The sequence below is a fragment of the Stenella coeruleoalba genome, assembly GCF_951394435.1.
Source record: "Stenella coeruleoalba genome assembly, chromosome: 2".
Taxonomy (NCBI): Eukaryota; Metazoa; Chordata; class Mammalia; order Artiodactyla; family Delphinidae; genus Stenella; species Stenella coeruleoalba.
Window position 1 is genome coordinate 11,557,604 of NC_137147.1, and position 25,353 is coordinate 11,582,956.

The window sequence follows — 25,353 nt, forward strand, 5'->3', positions numbered from 1 at the left end:
AAGCACAGAGTCCACTGTAAAGCATTCATTTTAATGACACTTTTCTTAGAAGTTTAAAACTAAAGCTATGTCCAGCTGCGTAATGAACCATTCTGGCAATGGAAGTAGCTTACACTACAGAGGAAGTAGCTTAGTGGAACCCTGACTCTTGAGGTCATTCTTAACCTCAGCACCACCCCCTGCCCCAGTCGCATATCACAGTGGCGATGATCATGGATCTGCCACACACGCCCCCAAATCTCCCTGCAGAATCTTCCAGAATAAGAGGCCACCCCCACCCAACCCAGCTCAGTGGTTTTTAACCATGGTTGCACATTTGAATCACCAGGAGAGCTTTAAAAGCTACTGCAGACTGGTCCACACCTAGAGATTCTGACTTAATTTGTCCGAGATGTGGCCTCAGCATCAGGACCTTTTAAATCTCCCCAGGTGAGTCTAATGAGCAACCAAAGTTAAGAACCACAGCCCTAGTTCAATGCCATTTCACAGATGTCATGGCCATTTTCCCCTCTAGCAAGGAAAATTACCACTGCAAGTAGCTATTACTGCAATATAAATAACAGCTTGGATATAAGGCCCTTTAAATTAGATGGTTACAATAATGATCTATCACGCCCTTATGACCTCACATTCGAACCCAACATGTTATCTTGGAGAGACAATGCCATCCTTGTCCTCAGATCACTCTCTTCCAAGGCTTCTAATAATTAACGTTTACCGAACGCCTTGTGGGTGCAGAGATTAAGGACACATGACCTCATGTATTCCTCACACCCATCCCGAGGGGTAAGGAAGACCACCCGTATTTTATAGATGGTAAAACTGAAGCTACAAAAGACAATTTAAGGTTTGAGACAACCTAAATGCCCATCAACAGACAAATGGATAAAGAAAATGTGGTACATACATACAACGGAATATTACTCAGCGATAAAAAGGAACAAAATTGGGTCATTTGTAGAGATGTGGATGGATCTAGAGACTGTCATACACAGTGAAGTCAGAGAAAAACAAATATCGTATATTAACGCATATATGTGGAACCTAGAAAAATGGTACAGATGAACCGGTTTGCAGGGTGGAAATAGAGACACATGTAGAGAACAAACGTATGGACACCAAGGGGGGAAAGTGGTGGGGGTTGTGGGGGGATGAATTGGGAGACTGGGGTTGACATATATACACTAATATGTATAAAATGGATGACTAATAAGAACCTGCTATATAAAAAAATTAAATTAAAAAAAAAATTCTTGAGAACAGGCTTCCATATTCCTGCACTACTCACTATCCCATTTGTTATAAAATCTGAACTTGTAATAGAAACAGAAAGCTTCAATTTCCTTAAGAAAGAAATGGAAGTATTTGAATGAGCAAACTACATTCTGGCCACACAGCCTCCTCAGGGCCTTTGCACTTCCTGTTCTCTGGACACACAACTCCCCTTTCCCCTAGAAGATAGCTAGACACCCTCCCTCACCACATTCAGGTCCCGTCCACTAAGAGGCCTTCCTGAAAACCCTATTTTAGATCCCCAAACCCATCCTGGTCACTATCTCCTCAACCTGAGTTATTTTTCCTCACACTATTTATCACCTGACATTATACATCTACTTATTTGCAAATTTATGTGCTGCCTTCTCCACTAAAATAAACTCCACGAGGGCAGGGACTCTGTTTATTGCTGTATCCCCAGTGCCTAGAACAGTACCTGGCACCTAGTAGGTGCTCAATAAATACTGCCCCCACCCCAACTGCAACAGCCCTTACTGTGTATCATCAAATCCTACTCTAAGCGCTATTGAACCCTCACTAAGACAACTGACCTCAGGGGTGTCATCACCATTCTGCAGATGGGGAAACTGAGGCACAGAAGGGTTAATAAGTAACCTGCCCAACATCACTGCTAGTAAATGGCAGAGCCAGGACTCAAACCTACACAGTCCAGCGTCAGAGTTGGTACTTCAACCACTTTGCTGAATGAGTGATTAATGAAGGAGTGATGCTACTACGATCGGCACACCATGTCTGTGGGCTCCGAATTCCCAGATTCAACCAACCACCAATCAAGATTCGAACCACAGTTGGCTGGATCCACAGATGCACAGCCTGTGGAGAAGGAGGGCTGACTACTGCTCCATTTTACCTAAGGGAGTTGAGCATCCTGGGATTCTGGTATCCCTGAAGGTCCTGGAACCAATCCCCCGTGGATGCAAGGGACAACTACACACTGATCAATGGGTGGGGCAGGCCAAAGCCCCGAGTCCCTCATGGGGTCACCCTGCATTCTGCTCTGGGATACAGTGCACCCCGACTGGACCCCATCCCCCCAGGCATTCCATCTGTCTCCTTAGTCAGGCCCCATCACACCTCTACCCTGTTTGCACAATGGTTTGTGCAGCAGCAGAATTTTAGGAAGTTCTAAAGCCGGGAGTGAACATGGAAGTCCACCCAATGCCTGGCATGTCTCCCCAGACCTCTCGTCTTGACACAGCAAAATGTTTCATCTTGGAAACAAGCAGTGCTCAGACGCCTGGTGAGCTGGCCAGATGGCGCACATGAGGTCAGCTCTTCCCCCAGCTTGTGGAGGGGCCACCAAGACAAAGCCCCCCCACCAGCAAGAACCTGGCCCCTGCGCCTCTCTGCCTCCCTCACCTTCAGGCGGCTGCCAGGTCTATGTTAATCTGACAATGACCTAGTCTCTGAAATTGGATCCTGTCTCTACTCCACTGTCCCTGCCCTCTTCTCCTTCTGCCTGGACCACAAACAACCTCAAACATCTCCCCAGAACCAGTTCCATCCTCTGTCCTGAGATTGGAGTCACCTTCCCAAAGCACATTCCTCATCACATCAATCCTGGGCTCAGAAGCCTTTCCCAACTCCCACTGCCTCTGTAAGAAATCCAAACTCCTTAGCTGGACAACAGAAACCTGCTGTCATCTGATTCTAGGACAATCTCTCTTCCCCAAATCTCCCCCTCGTTTTCTACTACATGTGAGCAAACCACACCACTCTATGACTGAGACTGTATCAGTCAACTTTCATTAGATGACTGTTACGATGCGGTAACAAACAACCCCCAAGTACCAGTGGCGTACAACACACATTCATTTCTTATTTGCATCATATACTGGCAGGCATGGGTTGGCTTCTCCTGTCTTGCCATTCTAGAATCCAGGCAGAAGGATAAGCCCCATCCAGGACATGCCATCTTCGTGGGAAAGGGAAAAGAGCAAAAGCTGGCAGAAACACACCACGGCTTTTAATGCTTCTGTTCAGAGTATAAGTCACATCTGCTCATGTGCCACTGGCCAAAGCAAGCTTCATGTCCATGTCCAACGTCAATGGATTGAATACCCTATAACACAAGTCACATTCCCCACCACCCCCATGCGGGAAGGTCCGGAAGTAAGTAAATGCAGACAATAACACAAATCATCACAGAAAGTCCTACCTCAGGGCCCGGGTCCATGTAGTTCCCTCCATCCGCGGGGTCAAAAGTTGTCCACGCCACCTTTAAGGCCAGCTCCTCCATGAAGGCCCACAAGGAAAATTCTCTTGCTTCTCTGGCCCTTCACATGGCTTCGTCTGCCTCTGAAGGTATGTAGATCTGAATGTCCCTCTATCCCCAGAGAGTATCTTAGTTGTTGGTATTGGTATTTAGTTATCTGCCTATGGTATTCTGCACCACAGGGTGGGCATTTAAGCAATGCTTATTTCATGTGAGAATGAGTTTTTGGAATAAAGAGCTAGATTTCCATTTGACTTTGGGGATTTTTTTTTTTTTTTTTTTTTTTTTTTTTTTGCAGAAGCAGTTCATTTCCTCATCGTGACATACTAACATTTGGATTCATGATTCCTCTTCCCTCTCGCACTGTATGTTAGGGTGAGTCCTGTTCGATTCATCTACACGTGGCAAAGTGATTCCCACATCAGTGGCTCTTGAATTTCTTGGGTAAATGAGTAAATAAATGAGTGAGCACATCGCCTGAGCACACTTCAAGTCCAGAGGCAGCAGGAGAGGTGTGAGTGGGGAACCCAGTCGGTCTGAGAAGCTAGCGGTTAAAATCTGGCCTCAGAGACTAGCTCAACTCAAAGATTATTCAATCAAATGGAGAGTGATGGTGCATTTCTGATAAGTTTGCAAACTTACTTCTTTCCAGGAGCCAACTACTCCTGGAAAGAGACGACAGGGTCCTACAATTTAAGACACAGATTGCATCCAAAAGACAACTCCCAAGATGCAGTTAAGGGAGAGAAAAGAGGTGAACGAACAGATGGGCCATAACAAATCATATCAAGGAAACCATGAGGGATCGGGTCTACTAAATAGTTTCGGGTTGCCCCTGCCACTTGTTGCTATATGGACACTGGGTTATATGAAAAGGGAAGCAGCAGAAAGGGAAATCGCGGACTTCTAAGACAGATGAACCAGACAGGCAGCTGCGCCGTGAATGGGGTGAGCTGACGTGCGTTCAACAGCTAGCAAAGCCAGTTGCTAGATGATCAATCTCTAATGCCTGCAACTCGCAGAAGTCCCAGACCAACTCAGCCTCACAGGATCCTAGGCTGCCTCTCAACCCCAGAACGGCAAATACCCCCGCTTCGTGGTCTAGTCTTCGCGATGGATTTTCACAGCCAATTCAAAGGAACGCCTGCACGAGGATGGGCCTGATCACACAGAAAGGGAGAAACAGCCTTTATCCTCCGCCTGCACAGTGGATGGAGACCCGGGTCATTAAAAAGCCGTAAAGACTCCCTAAGAGGAGGATGGGGTCAAGAATCAAAATCACTCCTTATTGTTGTAAGGGTTTTTTTTTTTAATCATTTCTTTCATATCATATGTCTCTATAGAGTAAAACAGCTTGAGGATATCTCTGCCAGTTTGTTCAAACCAAGTGTGCCACGCTCCCCACCTGGAAAGAGTGAGGGGGACGGCCCACCGCCCCATGACACCATGGTCAGGTGTGCCGAATCAGAAGGGGATTTTCTTGTCCCCAGGCTCTGCAGCTTGGCTGGGGACTGGTTATTAGGTTTGAAGTGAATGTGTGGGCTTGGTTACCATGGGTTCACCAGCTCTGCTCCTGCAAACTGTGCTTCCGGGCCCAGGAAAGGAGCGGACCCCCTGGAGCTCATCTCGCCCCAGCCTCCCAGGTGTATTGCCCGGCAGCACCTGGCAAAACGCTGCTGTGATCTCTCTGGGGTTGAGGATCTCCTTACAAAAGACCCCAGGATCATACACTCCCGGAAAGAGAGGACCGAGCTGGAAGGCTTAACTTGGAATAAAAACAGGCTTTTGGCTTATTCTCCTGGGCCCATGGGATGCTATAAAAAAATAATTTAAATGCCTTTAAGTCTTTCCTCCACACGATGACACATCAGACCAAAGTGAGATTGGGCAGTCAAGACTGCCAATTCCTGGAAATTAAACAGGGACGGCAGACCACTACACCGTAGCTCCCAAGGTCAAGTCCTGCTGAGGCAAATCCGTGTCTCAGGGAGGGGTGGTGTGTACCAGCCCAGACCATCTGGCTGACAGCATGAAGGCCAGAAACTCAATCTCTCAATCTCAAAGTGACAAGAAGGATCAACAGTGATCTTCCCAGTTGAGAAATATTTGAACTGTGGTGTTCCTACTGCCCTCTGTAAACAAAAAGTGTCCTCAAAATCAGAAATGCTTCGCCTCATCTGCATTCGGGTCTGCACACCACGCTGAGGCAGGTCCACACTGCGGCACTAAGTGGCAGCCTCAGTGATTTCATGCAGGCATGGCCCTGCCTCCATCTGGGTTCTCCCACTGAGGACGGAGCCTCCCTAGCGGAGATGGACAACAGATGTTTTTCAATATGGTCTGGACTTACGGGAGCCCAAGGGGCTGCCAAACACAAGGGCTGCCCTTGTTCTCAGGCACCCATGACAGGAGCTCCAGGGCAGGAGCTCGATCTGGGTGATGCAGACTCGTGGAGCGGCTACAGCCCGTGACATCCTGGGACTCGATGCGCCTCAGTTCTCACCCCTGCCCTGCACCACCACTGGGTGTCAACCTCTGCAAGTCCCTCCACCCCCGGCTACTCATTAATGTCACCTGAGAGCTTTGAGAATACCTCTGGCCAGGTCCCAAACTTAAAGATCCTCATTTAATTGGTCCAGGGTGGAGCCCAGGCGTGGGTATTTTTTTTTTTAAGTTCCCTGGGTGAGTCTAAAACACAGTCAGGGTTGAGGACCTCAGGGACAGTCCTGGGAGTCCCACCGGGGCTGCAATATACAGGGTTGGGGAGAGAGGGTTGGACTGTTCAGCACTTTTCCACCCACACGCCTCCCCACCAATATTGGGGAAATACTAGGTTGAAAAAAGTGTAAAACTCAGATACTTGTATACCCGTGTTCATAGCAACATTATTCACCATAGTCTAAGGTGGAAACAACCAAGTGTCCAATGATGGATGAATAAACAAAATGTGGTTTATACACACAGTGGAATATTACTCAGTCTTGAAAAGGAAGGATTCTGACACACACTACAATATGGATGAAACTTGAGGACATTATGCTAAGTGAAATAAGCCAGACACAAAATGAAAATACTGTATGATTCCACTTATATGAGGTATCTACAGTAGTCAAACTCAGAAAGTAGAATGGAGGTCGCCAGGGGCTGCGGGAGGGGAACGAGACATCACTGGTTAACGGGTGTGGAGTTTCAGCTGGGGATGATCAGAAAGCTCTGGAGGGGGACAGCGGTGACAGTTGCACAAGAATGTGGATTGCACCTGATGCCACTAAACCTTGCACTTGAAAATGGTTAAAATGGTAACTTTTACATTATGTCTTTTTCCATGATACAAATTTTTAAGTTTAAATACTTCTTTACTGCAGAATATCTCAGAACCTTGAATATGCTGTTGTGACCCAATCAGTCTCCACTAGAGGCAGACTTTTCAAGTCTTCCCCAAAGTTATCCAATCATGAACACTGTTCTGAGCAAGAGATGGGGAGAGGGGCAGACCACCCTGAGGGACCGGGGCTCCTCGAAGCAGTTTGGAGAATGTCGGACCAAGCTCTAAGCACAAGCTTTCCATATCCAAACTCTGGCTATGTAGTGGTCACAGCGCTAAGCAAAGCAGCTGACAGCCATGATCTCGTTGAATTCTACTAAGACCCCTGCTGGGTAAGCAATATAGCCCCCATTTCACTGATGGCGAAACTGAGGCTCAGAGAGACCAAGTAACTTGCCCAAGGCTGCTCAGGTCGCTGGCAGAGCTGGGACCCAAACATAGAACAGGCAGACTCTACTCTCACTACTCCAAAGAAGCAGCGCTGGGCTTCCCTGGTGGCGCAGTGGTTGAGAGTCCACCTGCCGATGCGGGGGACACGGGTTCGTGCCCCGGTCTGGGAGGATCCCACATGCCGCGGAGCGGCTGGGCCCGTGAGCCATGGCCGCTGAGCCTGCATGTCCGGAGCCTGTGCTCCGCAACGGGAGAGGCCACAACAGTGAGAGGCCCGCATACCCAGAGCCTCAGGCCTCCCCCAGACCTCCTGCGTCTGCATTTTAACCAAGTCCCCAGGTGACTGTGGGCACATTAAAGATGGAGAGGCACGGCTCTGAGCTTCAACACGTGCCTCTTCCCCCACCCCCACCCCGTGATCTCTTGGGGGCCCTCTGACTTCATTGTGCGATTCTAAGTGTTGACTGTGAGCTTGGGGGCGGTGGAAGCAGCAGCAACGCCTGCCCAGTGCCTGTGGTCTGCAAAGTAGATACCAATCCCCCTCTTCTTTCTTTCTTCCTCTGAATGCATATGGGTCACCCAAAACCCACAAGTCATTTAGATACTTGTCACACCACGCTACATTGGAATTTTCTCCAGCTAAGGGAAAACAAGCAAGGTTTAAATGATCAAAGAGATTTCAAAGCAATTCCTTCAAGGGCTCCCCCTCCGAGGCCCACAGAAGAATTACCCAGAAATTAGAGAAAAGATGCGATAGCACGGCCAGTCCGTTCCGCAGCCAGTTCTCTTAGAAACCCGCCAGCGTGCTGCCCCATCTAATTTAAATAGCCCAGGTGATGGGGCTTCCCTCCACCTTCCTGGGGAGGCTGTTTGAGAAGCCAAGGTTTCCTTTAAGAGGCACTTAGGGGAGGGGAGCTGCCCCTGGCTCTTCCCCTTCTGGCCTGAGGATTCCCCAGGTGCGGCCTCCTGTAAGCAGGTGAATCACTGCAAAACAATGTCAAGTGCCCCTTCCCCACACGGCCCGCTTTGACAGAGGCTTAATAAACCAGAGCTACTTAGCTGCTCTAATCTCCGCTTCTAAGTCATTCTATCTACTCCATTAATCACCTTTATCGACACTCCTGCGGGACTCCTGCGGGTCTCCAACGAGGCTCCACTGCTTTCTGGTAATGGGTTTCCTCCAGACTGCAGGCCAGCCTTTCGACAGTGGGACTCCCGTCTCTGGCTCCAATCCACGTCCCGCAAGTTCGGTCCTGCATCCCGGGCCCCACCCAGTGCGCTGTCCTCACCGTGCGGGTCAGGCAAGGTCATCAGCCACCCTGAGGCAGCTCATTCAGCACCGAGGGCATTTCACATGGCACGTTAATGGTCCCTGTCCTGGATGTTCATCTCCAAATAAGGTAAGACACAAAGGCCACCAAGCGACCAAGGGAGGCTGGGCTGCTGCCACTCTGCCAAGCGCCCACGTGATGACACGAATCCTTTCAGGACGAGCACTCAGCTGCCCCTTTGTATACTCAGAGTGGGCGAAGCAGAAGAGGGACAGGTGAGGCTCTGAGTATTGGCTGTCCCCCAGAAAAAGGGCCACAGCCTTCCCTTTGCTAAGTCTGTACAATGCTCTACATTTTAAAAACTCTTCCGTATGGGTTTTGTTTAAATGCCTACGTGTCACTTACAGCAAAAGCCTCTGCGAAATCCCATGGGGCTTAAGCTCTGCTGAGAGAAAACGTGTTATGAACTGGGCGTCCCGACACAGAGGCAACGTGGAGAAGCAGCACGAGGATCGCGGAGATCCGTGCTCCCTTGCCTCTCGGCTGTGCTCCCTGAGGCCAGAAACTGCATCTGCCACCCTACACGAGCCAGACGGAGAGGCAGTGCCCCTCGGGCTTGGTGCGGTGCAGCCACAGGGCCCACCACGCCCACCCGAGGACTTGAACCCAAAGCCAGCTGAAAACCACTCTCCGCCCTGATCCGGCCGGGTCCTCTCTTACCACCCCATCTCTGCAATCACCGTGCCCTGCACGAGGAATGTCGCACACTCCCATCTGTCCAGCAAATACCCACTTGCGTCAAAGCACATCTCAAACGCTGCACAGTGTGTGATGTCTTCCAGCCACGCTGGGCATTAGAGTGTCATTCCAGGTCACAAGAGGCGATTACACCCGCGGGCTCACTGGGAACAGGGACTTCTCTCTGTATCCCAGCACCGACCAGGGCCCCACCCACAGAGGGCCAATAAGTGTCGGTCAGATGCGTACTTCAGAGTATGAAAGAGAGGATAGAAACCAGCTACTGTGCTCGGTACAAGGTTCTGGGCAAGGGTCCCTGCAGAGGGGTCCAAGTCTAAAGAAGGAAGGAGTGCTTCCCACACCCCCGTCTTGGAAAATGGTGGTGTTGGGAGCGTTTATCTGCACCTGTGATCAGAACTGACAACTCCGACCTCCAACACCTACCAAGACCTGCAGAAGCTGCCTCTCTCCATCTATTCCTCCACAACCTGCCCAAGACCATCACTTCTGCCTAAATCTCTTTGCAATAGTTCCTAACTGTTCTCCCTGCCTTCACTGTTTTTCCCCCTAGAAAGCTCCTAAGGCTTGACGCTAAGAACGTTCACATATTACCTTAATTGAAGTTATGCCCCATGTTGCCAGCAGAGTCAGCTTCCTAAAACACAGAGCTGCTCAGAAACTGTCCGTGGCCCCCACTGCTTACAGGGTACAAAGGGCCTTCGGGGGGTCTAAGGCTCTTAGTCCAACATGCTTGTTACAGGGTGACTAGCCTCCCACACCCGCCCACCCACCTTATGCCCTAAGCTTATCCAGGACCTAACTGTCCCTTAGCCAGGGGACGCTTCATCATCTTCCCCAAAGAACACAGGCTATGGGGACAGGTGGCCTGAGTTCCAATCCCCACTCTGCCAATTCCGAGCTAGGAGAACTTAGGCAAACTATTTAAGCTCTCTGTGCCTTCCCTGTATCTTTTGTAAACTGGATATAATAACAATAATACCTACCGCCCACCCTCACAGGATTGCTGCAAGGCTCAGCAAGGGCCCATCCCCAGAGCCCCCTTTGATGTGATGCTCTTGATTCTGACATTTAGGACTGAGCTGTCCTTCCTCTGTCCTTACCCCCAGGATTGGAATACTTCATATTCCCCCTCGTATTACAGGCCAGGTTTGTATTTTGTTCCTTTCAACTGGAATGGAAGCTCCCTGGAGGCAGCATCCACATCTAGGTCAGTTTTCATTTCCCCAGGGGCTCAGCAGACAATGTTGCTCCACGAATGGTCGTCCAGCCAAATATCAAACCCAAGAACGGTTTCCTACCTGAGCTCTGAGAAACTGCCCACAGAAGGCCTCCTAAGTAATTTTTTTCATCCATGTGGGGTTTTTTTTTTTTTTTTTTTTTTTTTGCGGTACGCGGGCCTCTCACTGTTGTGGCCTCTCCCGTCGTGGAGCACACGCTCCTGACGCGCACGCCCAGCGGCCATGGCTCACGGGCCCAGCCGCTCCGCGGCACGCGGGATCCTCCCAGACCGGGGCACGAACCCGCGTCCCCTGCATCGGCAGGCGGACTCTCAACCACTGCACCACCAGGGAAGCCCCATGTGACTATTTTAATAAACACAAATCTTAGGCACAGAGCTGAACCAGCTGGTGTGGGATCAGCCCAGCTAAAAGGCTGGTCCCTGAACTTGGAATGTATAATGGAATCAAATGTCAGACATTTATAGTGTGAAATGAGATCAGCTGATGAGGGGGTCATAAAAGCTGATATCTGAAAGGATGTTCTAAAAGACCTCCTGTGTCTTTCTTTTCTAGCCAGACGCCCCACCCATGGGGGTTTTGCTGCAAGCAGGCCGCGCGCAATGCGGGCACCAAATCCTATTTGTGGTTTTACGAGTCAATTCTGAAAAGCCCCAAATAACTGACTTTCTCTATTTCATAAGGAAGGAATGTTCTTCAAAGGGTTAAGCATCTACTAGAGTTATGCAAACAACAGTAATAATACTCGCACAGCACTTGATCCTAAAAAGCCTTAGGATAAACAGCATCATCATTATGCCCATTTCACAGGCAGGAAACTAAGGCTGTAATAGTCAAAGTGACTCATGCACAGGTTGTGTCAGGGCCAGAATGCAAACTCTGGTCTCCAAATTCCAGATTTCAATCATCAGGTCCCCCTTCACCAACAGAAGGGACCAGATGTGGAACACACACAGAGGTCCACTGCAGCCTGCGTGGTCTGCACCGTCTCAGCATCAGCCCTTCAAAAAATCAACAGCTTCTTGTCCTCAAAGAGTAACAAGCAAACATAAGTCCAGATATCAATTTAACTTTTTTACTTGAAATAAAGCAAATGCTGCCTTTACAAAATTCACCCTCAATCTTTCAGTTCTAAAAATTTATCCTATAAAATTATGTTCGAGTTATCTTTTGGAAGTAATTTCAGCAGCAAATATTTGTATAGTGCTTGCTCTGTGCCAGGCCCTATTGTAAGCCCATTATATAGATTAACACACTTAGCACATACAACCCCATGAGGAAGGTGCTGTATGGGCTTCTATACACCTACAACACACACACACACACACACACACACACACACACACACACACACGCACGCACGCACGCACACAGTGCCGTTCCAGAGTTTGGGATATATCAGTGAACAAAACAAACCCTGCCCCTTCCCTGAGGTTAGACGATAAAGTAACTAGTTCAAGGTCACGTAACTACTAAGGACAGAGGCAGGATCGGAAACCAGGCAGTTTGACTCCAGAGTCCGTGTTCTTAACCCTTGAGCTCTTAACTCTTAATTCCTCCTGGCTGGGTGTCTGGATCTGCCCCCAAGCATCAAGAGGCTAGTGGGGACAGCCAGGCAGACAGCAGCTGCTTTCGGGGGCCGCAGCTCCCTGACGGGTAGAACGAGGGCCTCTGTCCATCCAGTCACTATTTGCTGCAAGCTGAGTTTATGCCTGACTCTGGCCTCAGTCCTAGAGCCAAAGATGCAGGGGACACAGCTGTGTTCTCAAGGAGCTCACAGCCTAGTGCAGAAAGACTAGCAAATATTTCTATTAGCTTAACTACAACCTGCTCTGGGCCCAGCACAACCTGTGAATTGGGGTGACTGCCTTAATTGTGGCTTGGGGCAGGGGCGATGTGAGCCAGTTTACCAACTTCATCCTGGACAGCCCCAGCATACTGCCCAGCCCTACCTCCGTCTGCTTTAAAAAAAAAAAAAAAAAAAAAAAGTAATCTGATTCAACCTAGCCCTGGTTGAGCACTGACTCCATGCTAAATCCCCAAAGCCTAATTACTTAACTATTGTGCATGGTAATCTTAGGAAGTGTTTGTTTTCTCTCTCCCCTCGGACAGCCAATGAGCACGATGCGTGGTTGCTAGTAAGCACTGCTCAGGTAGGAGATGCCGCTGTGATTTCTCAGGCAGCACTTTTCTATGCACTGAGCCCTCTGCTTTACAATGTCCTTCCACTGCCACCTCCTACCCTTGCAGGGTGGGCTCAGATGTCACCTTCTCCCGGGAGGGCACCCTTGCCCTGAACCACGTCGCTCTTTCCTCTGGAGGTATCTGCCATAGGTGACTCTGTCTGTTACTTAAGCCCCCGTCTCCCCTGCGCAGTGCACACGCCCTGACAGCAGAGACTGGGTCCCTTCCAGCTTCAGAGCCTAGTACAGTACAGGCTGTGTAGACAGTCGAGAAACGCACATTGCAATTCAATTCTCACGCAATTACATGAGACCCAGAGCTGAAGCCCCGCCCCGTGCTGACCTACCAAAGGGAGCTGTGGGCCCAGAAACTGGTGGTACTTTCCCATGTGCAAGGGGACAAGCCACTGGGCAGAGCGCTCCTTTGCTTCTTGGCCACACAGTGACCTTCTGTTCCCTTCCCAAGGGGGACATCCACTGTCCTTTCAGGAGAAACTGTAAATTATTCCAGCACACTTATTTTTCTTCTTTTTTAGTAAAATGCTATGCTCCAATGGCCTCTTCATAATGGACAATGTTTAATAACAATTTAAAAAACCACCCTTTTCAAGCATTTGACTTTGCTGTGGAGTTGCACGGCTGGATCTCTTCCACGCAAGGCAACACATGGCAATGCTTAATGATTTCCATTTTTAACTCAGGAGGAACGATCCTCAGAGTTCAGGAGGAAGCCGAGCGGGTGCTCTCTGGATTGCGGGAGGCCCGCATGGCGTCAAGAGTGGAGAATCTGGAAGTCAGATGGCCCGGCAAGGAGGCGAGATCGCTAGCAAATGGCCCCGATAGTTTGGATGAGGCAAAAAAACAACAACAACAAAACTTTTGATTACAAACAAATCGGTATTAGAAACATACCAAGAAGTGGAGCCCACACAGGTGTTTGCTGTTACAATGGATGGGCATTCCCTGTTCCTCAGGGGGCACCCAGCCAGTGATGGAGTCTGGAACTGCAACGGAAGTCCTCATCTCTAGTCTGTCTGTTTCCACCCTGTTTATTCATAATTATGGATAAGGGTATAGGCACACAATTCACACCGTCCAAGTTAAAAACCTTGCTTCCACAGAAGATGTTTAGGGCAGTGAAACTGTTCTGTATGATATTGTTACGGTGGATCCATGTCACTATACGTCTATCAAAACTCAGAATGTACAACACGAGGAGTGACTCCTGATGTAAACTATGGACTTCGGTTAATAAGAATGTGTCCGTATTGGCTCATCAACCGCAAAAAAGGTACCACAGGAATGCAAGGTATTAACAGGGGAAGCTGGGAAGAGGGGAAGTAATATAGGAAATCAATTTTCCCCTCAATTTTTCTGTAAACCTAAAACTACTCTAAAAATAAAGTCTGTTAATTCTCTCTCTCCCTGCCCCCACCATATACCTGTCTCTTCTTGCCGGCTAGGTGACCTTGGACTGGTTACTTAACCTGAGTCTCCTTTTCCTTATCTGCAACATGAGGACACTAAGAGCACCTACCCAAAGGGTTGTTATGAGGAGCAAGTAAGTTAATACACAGAAAGCACCTAGAACAGCGCCTGCCTACAGGACGCTGGTGTTAGCCATGGTTACAGTGGTGCGCCAGGTACCCTTAAATACTTCAATTCATCATGGGATTTAAGGCTTGCAGCAGCCCTATGAGACAGGTAGGAAGTGCTGCTATCCTCATTTTACAAAAGAGAAAACCTGAGGCTTAGAGAGATTATATAACTCGCTACAGGTCATGTGGCTGGCCAGTAACAGTGAGCTGGGACACAATTCCACACATCTGCCTTCCCCATGACAAGCCGTCATCGCCAAGAAGGAAAGAGCTGGTGCGCGCTGAGACAGGGTATTGCATGGCTGCCGGAAGTAATCCTATGTAATCTCGTTTGGGGAGGTATTTGTGTGAGAGAGACAGAGAGTGGGGAGGGAGAGGGGCTGCAGGGAAGGGAGGGAGGGGGGATGGGGGAAGATCGACCCCAAATGCCAAGCAGGATCTTGGCAGCGCCAATGCTAGAACCCAGACCCTTGGTCCCCAAGCCACCTGATCCACTGTATTAACATCCCCAACTCCCACCACCCCAAAAAAGCCAGGAGTGGTCGCACTGATGCCAGGGTGCCGTCTTCCTCAGCCTGCACTTGTGATCAGGTTCGTGGCTCTGCCAGCCTATCGCTGTTCCAAGGTGGACGGTGACACTTGCCCCAAGGAGCCACCCGGCTGCTTTGGAGGTTGCCCTGCCCAGGAAAGCCCCTCCCCGCTGGAACTCCAGCTGTCGTCTGGGACAGTAACTCATCTGCGATCTCCCTGCCCACAGGGATAAGTTCAATTCTTGCTTTTCCAACGCAGCGCTCGGTTTCACATAACAGCCTTCGAACTTGGGATGTGTGCCTTGAAGCAGCCTCTGAACAGACGTTCGTTCAGAATGCAGACACGTCGCGTCATCGCCGGTACCAGCTCACCTCCACACCCACCCAGGCTGATGTACTTTCTGCACCTCTGCTCCCCACACAGGGGCGCCTACAGAGACCCACTGCAGCAGGCACCCGCTCAGGGATCTCACGTCTTCCCGGCCCAGCCTCAACGCTGGCTCCTACACCAGCCTCCACCACCCCGTCCCCTCTCCCTGTGGTCTGTACCTCAGCCTTGGCATGCAACAAAAAGGAAGAATAGATCAGAGCCAGGCTGACCACAGAAGATCCTCCACCTAGCACGTGATCTCACAGCTCTGCTCTCCTGAAAAATCTAGCAACCACCTTCAACTTCAGATGCTTCTCAAGCACCTCTCTGCCAGCCCTCCTCGCCCCAGCCTTCCCTCTGTGGACACTATTATGGACTGAATGCATCCCCGCAAAATTCCTATGTTGAAGCACTAACCCCCCAAAGTAATGCTGTTGGAGACGGGGCCTCTGGGAAGTCACTCGGGTTAGACGGCGTCGTGAAGGTGAGCTTTGGGCCTGATGGAGTTAGTGGCCTTATAAGAAGGGCCAGCAGAGGCTTGTTCTCACTCACTCTCTCCTGCCACATAAGGACACACACAAGCCAGTAAGAGAGTCCTCACCAGAGCCCGATGCTACCGGCACCCTGATCTCAGACTTCCAGCCTCCAGAACTGTGAGAAAATACATTTCTGTTTTATGCCACCCAGTCTACGGTGCTTTGTTATGGCAGCTCAAGCGAAGACACACAGCCACCAGGCCTTTCAAAAGACATATTTGAAAAGCAGCAAAGCCAAACATGACAAAGCAAATTCCTCCAATATCAATGGAGGGAACCAAGCTCCTCTCTCCCTTTTCAAACATGAGGCACAGGATGCTGGGCACCTAAATGAATGGGGTGGCATGGTAGAGGCAGGACCACTGACTCAATCTCAAACGCGTAGGAAAAGACGGTGTAAGAATGGGGGAAGGCATTCCCATCCCAGCTAGGAAGCCAAAACGTAAACCACCACCTAACTGTCAAGAGACAAGAACCAGTTTTTCTATTCAGAGGCAAGTTCTGCAAGGTATGCCATCCTCCAGCATCCCAAATCTCCAAAAAGATGAAAAAAAAAAATGTATTCACAGAAAACAAACAATGTGTGTCAAGATGTTTACTTGTCCTCATAAAATTCAATTGACAAGTAGTTATCTAGTACCTACAATACATGGGCACTGTGTCATCTCTGGGCTAAGCAGATAAAAAAATAATAATGAAAATGGGAGTGAATGTGTGAACATGTATGCGTGTAAGTGCTTGATGGGTATAAACTCATTTAATTCTAACAACCCTATGAAATAAATGCAATTATCACCCCGCTTGCCACCCTCACTTTACAAAAGGAAACACTGAAGCACTATTATGGTTTTAAAAAGCAAACGAGGCTCGCCTTTTATATCCTAGTTGAGGGAGGCAAACAAACAATATAACAATGGATAGGTTTAGTGCCTGTTAAAACCTAAACCAAGAGAACCAGTGCCATAGAAGGCCACTTTGGGTTGGGTGATCAGGAAAGGCCAGTGGGAGGTGACAGTCACAAGAAGGGGCCCATCTTAGAAGACTGGGGGCGGGGGCAGGGGGAGAGCATGGTTCCCAGAAGCTCCAAAGGTCAGCCACTGAAGGTGTCCATCACTGGTTCGGACCTCACAGGTCAGAGCCAGGCTCAGCCATCTGTATCTTTCAGAGCCTCCCAGGTGCTTCTCACCTGCGGGCTAGGGGTGAGAATCACCGGTTCCACCCTCAACTGTCTTCAAACACTCCAGTGTCACCACCGAGAAATGTGTGGAAACCCTTTGGGTCCTGATATGGACTGAAGGTTTGTGTCTCTCTGAAATTCCTATGTTGAAGCCCTAACCCCTTAATGTGATGGTGTTTGGAGGTGGGGTCTTTAGGTTTGAGGTTATGAGGGTGGAGTCCCTAAGACAGGATTAGCGCCCTTATAAGAAGAGGGAGAGAAACCAGAGCTCCAGTTCTCTTGCCACCACGTGGGCACACAGCAAGAAGGCAGCCGTCTGCAAGCCAGGAATGGAACTAGCCAACACCTTGATCTTGGGCTTCCCAGCCCCCAGAACTATGAGAAATAAATGTCTGCTGTTTAAGCCACCCGGTCTGTAATTTTTTGTTCTGGCAGCCTGAACTAAGACAGTTCCCACAGGGTTCAAAGTCACTGCCCCTCATTCCTATTTCATGCATTTTGTAGGGAAGGACCCACTGCCTCTGGAGGAAGATAAAAATAGAAAAATAAAACAAAAACCAAACTCCAATTTTGACCACTGAAGGGTATGGAAAAGTCTTTTTTTTTTTTTTTTTTTTAGCTTCCCTACATTTAAAAAAAGAAACCAAACCGGTTTTCAAGAAAATCACTATGTTAAACCAAGTGTTAGCCTTCATTCAACATTCAAATACTTGCTGAAAGCCTACAAAGTGTCAGGCAGTGTTCTAGCCCAGTGCCTCCCAGCCTTTGGTGGGCATGGAAGCCGTCCCGGGTATCTCATTAGGATTCTGATTCTGTGGTAGCTCTGGGGCCTGAGACTCTGCATTCCTAACAAGCTCCCAGGTGATGCCAACCATGCTGAGCAGCCCGGCTCCAGTCCAGCAAGCATCAACCCTGGCTTCAACCTGGAAGCAGCTGGGGAGCTCTGAACAAGTACTGATTTCCAGGCCCCAGCCCCAGACGAAGGCAATCAGACACTCCAGGGTTGGGTCCTGGGCATTGCAAAAGTGCTTCAGTGATTTGAATGTGTGGCCAGGATTAAGAATCACTTAATCCTGGCCACACATTCAAATCACCCTATCCCAGAAACAGTCAACAAAAAGGATAATCCAAGTATTACTTACTGTTAAACATTTTGCGGTTTCCCTGCTTCCCTCTCCACAAGGGGGACAAGACCAGTCCTTCCTGCCAAATAGGACTGACTGCTCCATAGTTAGTGGAATAATTTCTGATCAAACTGTACACTGAAGAGACAAGGGCAACAATGGGGCATAGAAGACTCTATTCTAAGAACGGGGCCCCGTCTAAGCTGATGTGCCCAGACTAGGTGGGACAGGAGCCACAGGAGGAGGACACAGCCGGCCCACGATGAGGCCATCAATGAGCTAGAAACCAGTCAAAAATGCACTCACCCTGATTCTTTACCCAGAGTAGCTAAGTCTTCCTTTCATGCATGGTGCTAATTTTAGCCTCTCAAGTGCCTAGAGAGGATGGACCCATAGTTCCTGGCCTTACACATGTTCATGGCTTAGTCCTGCACATGCACCGGCCACTTCTGGCTGATGGAAGCATATGCTGGAGGAGGTGAAAAGACAGGACGGGCACCACTGTCCACTGGGTCACCAAGACAGATGGGAGTTTAATGGGAATCCGAGATGCTTCTCTGCAAGTTCACCCGGTCCCATCTCCATCAAGCAGAGGATGAACCGTTTAGAGGTTTACCAAAACCTCCGTGTCCCAAATGGACTTCTCAGACGGCACCTTGAGGGAAGGGAAGTTGATGGTGTAGAAGACAGGCTCTGAGGGAAGGCCCTGGCCTTCTTCAGTGCATGGAACTAACCAAACATTTCATACCCACAGGCCTAGGTTCCAGTGCCAGCTTCCCCGCTTGTAAGGTTCATGACTTTGAGTGACTCGTGTCTCCTCCCCTAGATGTTTTCCGACCTGTAAAATGCAGATAAGACCTGCCTATGAAAAGAAGACATGGGAAGACTGCCATCCTAACCTGGTCCCTTGGCCTGGGTTTCTAGTTCCTTTTGCACACAGCCCCATACAGAGCCTTACCAGGTTCTTCCAACAACCCTGCAGTAGGAGGCCAAGTACTATTCTGCCCATATTACAGGTGAGAAAACAGACATCTAAAAAGATTGACTTGCCCGGCAACTTCATAGAAAAGCCAAGTGGTACCCATCTACAGTAAAACCTCATAGGGTCTGCAGGAAAAGGAATTTTTAGGAGGGAATTTACATTCCCACCTCCTACACTGTTGGTGGGAATGTAAACTGGTGCAGCCACTATGGAGAACAATATGGAGGTTCCTTAAAAAACTAAAAATAGAGCTACCATAAGATCCAGCAATCCCATTCCTGGGCACTGATCTGGAGAAAACCATAAATCGAAATGATACATGCACCCCAGTATTCATAGCAGCACTATTTACAAGAGCCAAGACATGGAAGCAGCCTAAAGGTCTACCAACAGGTAAATGGATAAAGAAGATGTGGTATATATACACAATGGAGTATTACTCAGCCATAAAAAAGAATCAAATAATGCCATTTGCAACAACATGGATGGACCTAGAGATTATCATATTAAGTGAAGTAAGTCAAAGACAAATATCATGTGGTATCACCTATATGTGGAATCTTCAAAAATGATACAAATGAAATTATTTACAAAACAGAAATAGACTCACAGACACAGAAAACAAATTTATGGTTACCAAAGGGGATAGCGGGGTGGGGGTAAATTAGGAGTCTGGGATTAACAGATACATACATTACTGTACATAAAATAGGTAAACAAGGACGTACTGTACAGCACAGGGAACTATACTCAATATCTTGTAATAACTATAATGGAAAAGAATCTGAAAAAGAATAGATATACATGTATAACTGAATCACTCTGCTATACACTTGAAACACAACACTGTAAATTAACTATACTTAAATTTAAAAAAATAAGAAAACCTCATAGTTCCCAAAGAGCTTTTGAAAGCATCATCCCACTGAGTCCTTCTCACAAAGACCCCCAAGTTAGGGAGCCAGAGCTAAAACCTAGGACTGGCCCGTGTGAGGCCCGGGCAGCTTCTCCTCACTGGCCCGTACAGGCTCTGAGAAGAAACCTCCACCCATTTAAGCAAAGCCTGCATCTGGCAGGAGAACAGACGAGATGTCATCCCTGGGTCCCTACAAGCCTCTGACCGCCTGGAGAAGTCTGAAGAGCCCATCGAACCACCTCCCAGGGTGAGCAGAACCCATCTACCAGGCTGCACTGCTACCTGGAACTCCTCTTCCAGAGAAGGGACCCCAGCGACCCAGCGTGTCCCACCCCTGCAGCGACCCTGGGTGGAACGACCCTGGTGAGACATCCCAAAGTGCCCTCTGCCAGAGCAGCAGGGTTTGTGTCCCTGAAGCTCCATCAGATGGACACAGAGGGCAAAAGGGAAAGAAAACGAAGACACCCAGGCGAACAAAACTGCGGGAGCTGGGGCGGAACACTGAGCCTTTGGGAGCATCGTGAGAACAAAAAATGAGAATTTCAAACTCTGAAATGTGATCTTTTCAGTTGTTGGATAAAGAAAGTACTGGAGTTGCTTAGCAGCACGACTGATTAACGTCTGTACGTTACCTTTCAACACGTTATAGCTACCCTTTCCTACTCAGGGTCACAAAACCACCTTTTCTCAGCTCTGGCTATAATTGTCCACGTACGCGCCATCTCCAGACCCTGCCAAGTGCCTTAGGGAAGAATCTCTCTCTTACCCGGATCTGTGCAGTTCTTAGCTGTCTGAGTCCCATTCACTGGTGCCATCAGCCTTCTACTTCTCCATGTGTCTGGTAAAACATGTTTGCTGGCAGAAGCTGTTTTGTGCCCTGGATTGGAAAATAAGTCACAAACACCATTAGATCAACATGGCGCCTGCATCCTCCCAATGGCCTTACACGCCTGTATCCAGCTATGTCAGCAACAGCCCTGTTTGATTATTTAGAGCCATCTGTAGGGAGTGATACAATGACTGGAAGCACAGTATCACCTGCTCACCTACAGTAATCTGCTTCCTAGATCTAGTTCATTGTTTCTAGTCCCAGAGTGGTCAGCATGTGATCTGACCTTGGCCAAGATTGCTCCAGTCTCAGCCCTTCACAGGTGCAACAAAGGGTTTAGATAGGTGACCATGAAGTTCTTAGCCAGTAAACATGCTCAGGCGTTCCTGCCCTGAAGGATAAAGTCAGCAAACAGGTGGAGAAAGTTGATGGGGGCTGGCCCGCAGCTTCTCACCCTTGAATGTGCACACACATCACCTGGGAACCTTGTTAAAATGCAGATTCTGATTCAGTAGGTCTGGCCCACAACCCAAGATTCTACACTAACAAGCTCCCAGGTGACACTGATTCTGTTGGTCCAAGGGCCGTGTTGAGTAACAAGGGAGATCCTAAAGGCCTTCTCCTAAAGGCCTTCCTGATCCAGCAAATAAAAATGATTCTCACTTTAAGACCTTTAAAGTATTCATTTACCTCTCCTGATGCGCACACTACTTCAGCTGGATAATAATACCTCTTCTATAATGCCGACATCTAGGAGCCTCTAGGTATTTTGTTATTTCTTGTAATTGAGGGAGAACACACACCAACTTGCCCAATTGCAAAGCACCAGGTACTAAGGTGTTCAAATAACCTTTCTGCATTTCTGTTGGGAAGGGCCAGTTTTTGACCTTTTATCCTCAAATCACATAGTTTGGGTTTTGAAAGCCAGTATTGAAGAGTTAAGTCAAGTTCCACCTGATTTTTATCAATATGAACCTCTCTAAATTGTCCCTAACTGCTCAAGAAGGTACCATCTGCTTTATTCCCCATGTCCAGGTTGCTAAATCATGCCATTTCATTTTTTTAAATGTTAGACAGTAATTGGGGAAATAGCATATATACATAAGTATATACACACACATATATGTATAACCGAATCACTTTGCTGTACAGCTGAAACTAACACAATATAAATCAACTATACTTCAATTAAAATTTTTTTAAATAGTTTCTAGAGGACATTCAAAACTAAAATAGAATACTAAAAAAACAATACTAGAAGGTCCACAGCATCCAACTAAAAATGGGAATGTTAGCCACCTGAATGTCTTCTGAAGCTTCCACCTAGGCTCACATCCACCACTCCCTTCCCTAAACATATTTTTCGTAAGTTTCTTTTTCTCTCCATCTTAAATTTGTATATCCTAAGCAACTCCCAAATCCCTCAGTCTCTCCTTGGATGAAGGAGTGTGGATAGTGGTTCCAGGCACAAGCTGGTCCCGCGGAGATTAAGAGGAGTTGAGAAGCGATGCTGAAACACAGCAGCAACCTCCCGAGGGGACAGACTGCCCACATTTTTAGGGTTTGGAGAGGACGCGTCAGGACACCCAGGGCGCCCCTTTGGCAGGGGCGAGGGGAGAGCTGAGGCTCAGTTCGCAGCCTCAGAATCTGGGTTTTCGAGGGACGCGGAGAACAACCTTCTCTGCTCTGCAAAATGGAAATTGGTCCACTTAGTCTCGTCCGCCCCAGTCCAAGAGAATCCACACCTGGATCCCGACGCTGCGCTGCCCACACTCCCTGGGCACCCCAGGGACAGACCTCTGGCGCCGAGGGGGCCAGTGGTTCAGGTTTTCGCCTTAGTAACACAGACCTGCAGCCGCGTTCTGAGGCCCCAGGGGCCGCGCGCAGCTCAGGGGAACAGGCACCACAGCTCAGAGAGTCGATATCAGCTCTCCTGGGTGCGCTCTACCTGCCTGGTGGGTAAGGGACTGGATGAACCCTGGGGGCCAACCTGACTGGGAAGGAAAGGAAGACCTCTCGGAGCTGCCCCGCGGCTTTCCAGCCCAAGCCCCCCAACTCCCGGGGCAGGCCCGCACCAGTACCTACCCCAGCTGCCGAAGAGACCAGACGCACAGCACACCAGCGCCAAAATCGCGCACACGAAGCCAACTTGCTGCCACAGCATCTCTCGTCTCCTGCGAACTTTGCGCGGCCGCGGGGGGCCGCGGAGCGCCATCCCGGAGCGCCTGGATGCAGTCTCTGGCAGAGGATGGGGAGCCCCACTGGCCGGAGTGCTATCTGTGGCGGAGCGGCGTGGACTGGAGCGGGCGACGCGAGGCTCAGAGGCGAGGGGCTACGGGCCAAAGCTTCATGGCCCGCGGGCGAGCTCGGCGGGGAAGCCCAGAGGGGAGAGAGGAGGTGCAGGCGCGCGGCGCGGCCGGAGCTCAGAGTCCCGCGCGCGGCGTGCGCGCTCCGCTCACCGTGGCTCCGTGGCGAGGAGGCGACGCCGGCACGGTGGCGCTGGCGGCCCTGGCTCGCAGGGCTGGCGCAGTCCTGGCGCTGGCGCCCCTTACCTGCCCGCTCAGCCTCGGCGCCCTCGCCCGGCCGCAGCCCCGGTAGCACTCAGTGTGCCCCCGCGCCCTGCGCCGCCGCTCGCACTCGCAGCATCCTCCCCCTCCAAGTTTGGCGGCGGTAGCCGGCCAGCGATGTTTCCCTGCTTCCCGGCGAGCCGAGCCCCGGCGGCCCAGTGCGCTCAGATGGGGAGGCAGGCGGGACGCGCGGGACCTGCAACCCTCGCCTCGAGCAGCCTCGACGACGGCCCTCCGGGGGCGAGCTCTCCCCGGGAACTTTCTCTCCGGCTGCCAGCGCCTGCGTCTGCGAGGCCGTGGCGCCTCCCCCCCACAGCTCTCGCCTCCCCTCCTGCCCGCCTCTCACCCCCCACCCCCCGCCTCCCCAGCACGTGTACTCCTCCCCTAGGGCGCACTCGCCCGGGCGCTCCTCCCTTCCCCCGTGAGGCTCAACCACTGACCCACACAATCACCCTCCTTCTCCCTTTTTCTCTCCCCACCGCCCCTATGGAGCCGAAACAAGCCCTTCTCTAACCCTCCGAGGCTGCTGCAGAGAGGAACGGGTTCTGGCACCGCAGGGACTCTGGGAACAAGGGTTTCTGTAGAGCGATCGCTCTAGTCCGGGCTCTGCACGACCCCCGAGGCGACCCGAGGCCCCCACGACCCCCGCCCCCGGGGCGGGGGATGCACGAGAAGATTAATTGCTCGAGCAGAGCTAACAAACAGGCTTGCACCAAGCCGACGAGCGCCCGCGCCCCCAGGGCCGGCTCCTCCGGGGCTCTCGGGGCGGGCTGGGGAGCCGGCGGCGGGGCGCTACGGCGACCTGCACAAAGCTGGAGAGCCGGCAGAGAGAAACCCGAGAGTTCTGCGCCCCACGGGGCCTTCTGGGTTTTGTTTTGTTTTGTTTTTCCTCCTTTTCTCTGATCGGCTCTCTAGTGTAAAACCACTTTAAAAATGGGGCAGGAGGGAGAATTTCAGAAGAGCAGCAGCTGAGTTGTAATCCAGGTGCAAGCAGGTGGTGGGGACCTTTAGCGGAAGGGCCTCAGCCCAGAGGGTTTGTGACTACCCTGGGAATGATTTCCTTCCCTGGCCAACTCATCAAGCCCCTAGTTAGGGCCTGCTAGGGTTTAGTCCGCTTAAAATCCTTTTTGGAACAAGGCCAGCTCTGTTTAATTAAATAAATACACACCCACTGTGTGCGGGATTAATGCCAAGTGCCAGCCAGAGAACAAAACAACCAAAAAATGTGTAAGATCCAGTTCCTGGCTTCAAGGAACCCCAAAGCAAAGGGGAGCCAGACCCTTAGATAAATGCCTGTTTAATAGGGTCAGTTCTAAAAGTCACTGTTTTTGCAGAATGTGTGTTATTCCATCACTACTCAAAATGTGGTCCACAGCAGCATAAGCATTGCCTGGGAGCTTGCAAGAAATTCAGGCTCTAAGTTTCCAGCCCAGACCTACTGAGTCAGAACGTGCATTTTTAACAAGACCCCCTGGAGATTTGTGTGCACGTTCAAGTGTCAGAAGCACGGCCCTTGCAAATCTGTCCCAATGCTTCTGGTGGGGCACCATCTTCACAGTTCCTCTTGGACTGACCAAGCAGGGAGAATTTTGCTTGTGCTAGCCTGGCATAGTGACACAGGTGAGAGGTACCCGGAGGACCAGGGGAAGGAGAAGATTCACTAATTATTTTCAGTAGTCCTGTTTCAGTAGTCCCATGGATACTGAAGGCATGAACACAAGACTAATTGCAGTAGAAACCCCTAGAGGAAATGAAATGGAAAAGGCCGGGCTTGCCCTTGTGTAGAACAGCTCAGGATTCTGTTTTGTTTGTAGAGCAGCCTTACCATCGAGGATCTCCCTCTATATGGGTGACCTCTACCAAGCCTACCTGCCGGTGACAAAAAGGGCACTTTTCATATGTTTGAAGAATTTTCTTCTTATTGACCAGGCTGTACAAGGATTGCTATTTATCAATAACAAATAAAAGACCACAGAACAGTGTTAAATGGGCATTTGGAAAGCTAGCCAAGAGCCCTTGGCATTGTATTTTCAGCAAAGGAAAAAGT

At 49.9% G+C, this 25,353-nt stretch overlaps 1 protein-coding gene across 8 annotated transcripts in view; it reads right to left on the reverse strand.

Moving 5' to 3' along the window:
• The window catches only part of SLC24A4 (solute carrier family 24 member 4), a 181,445-nt gene that overhangs the window by 150,956 nt on the left and 5,136 nt on the right, over positions 1-25,353 (reverse strand). For 6 of the 8 annotated variants that reach the window (XM_079912852.1, XM_079912851.1, XM_079912850.1 and 3 more), the window contains exons 1-2: positions 22,825-23,611; positions 20,677-20,787 (exon numbers count right to left, since the gene is read on the reverse strand). In XM_079912852.1, the coding sequence (XP_079768978.1) occupies positions 20,677-20,787; positions 22,825-22,954 (241 nt within the window). In that variant the 5' untranslated portion in view covers positions 22,955-23,611. Of the gene's footprint in view, positions 1-20,676; positions 20,788-22,824; positions 23,612-25,353 lie in introns of those variants that run through there. The other 2 variants (XM_079912853.1, XM_079912848.1) reach the window with 2 other exon arrangements.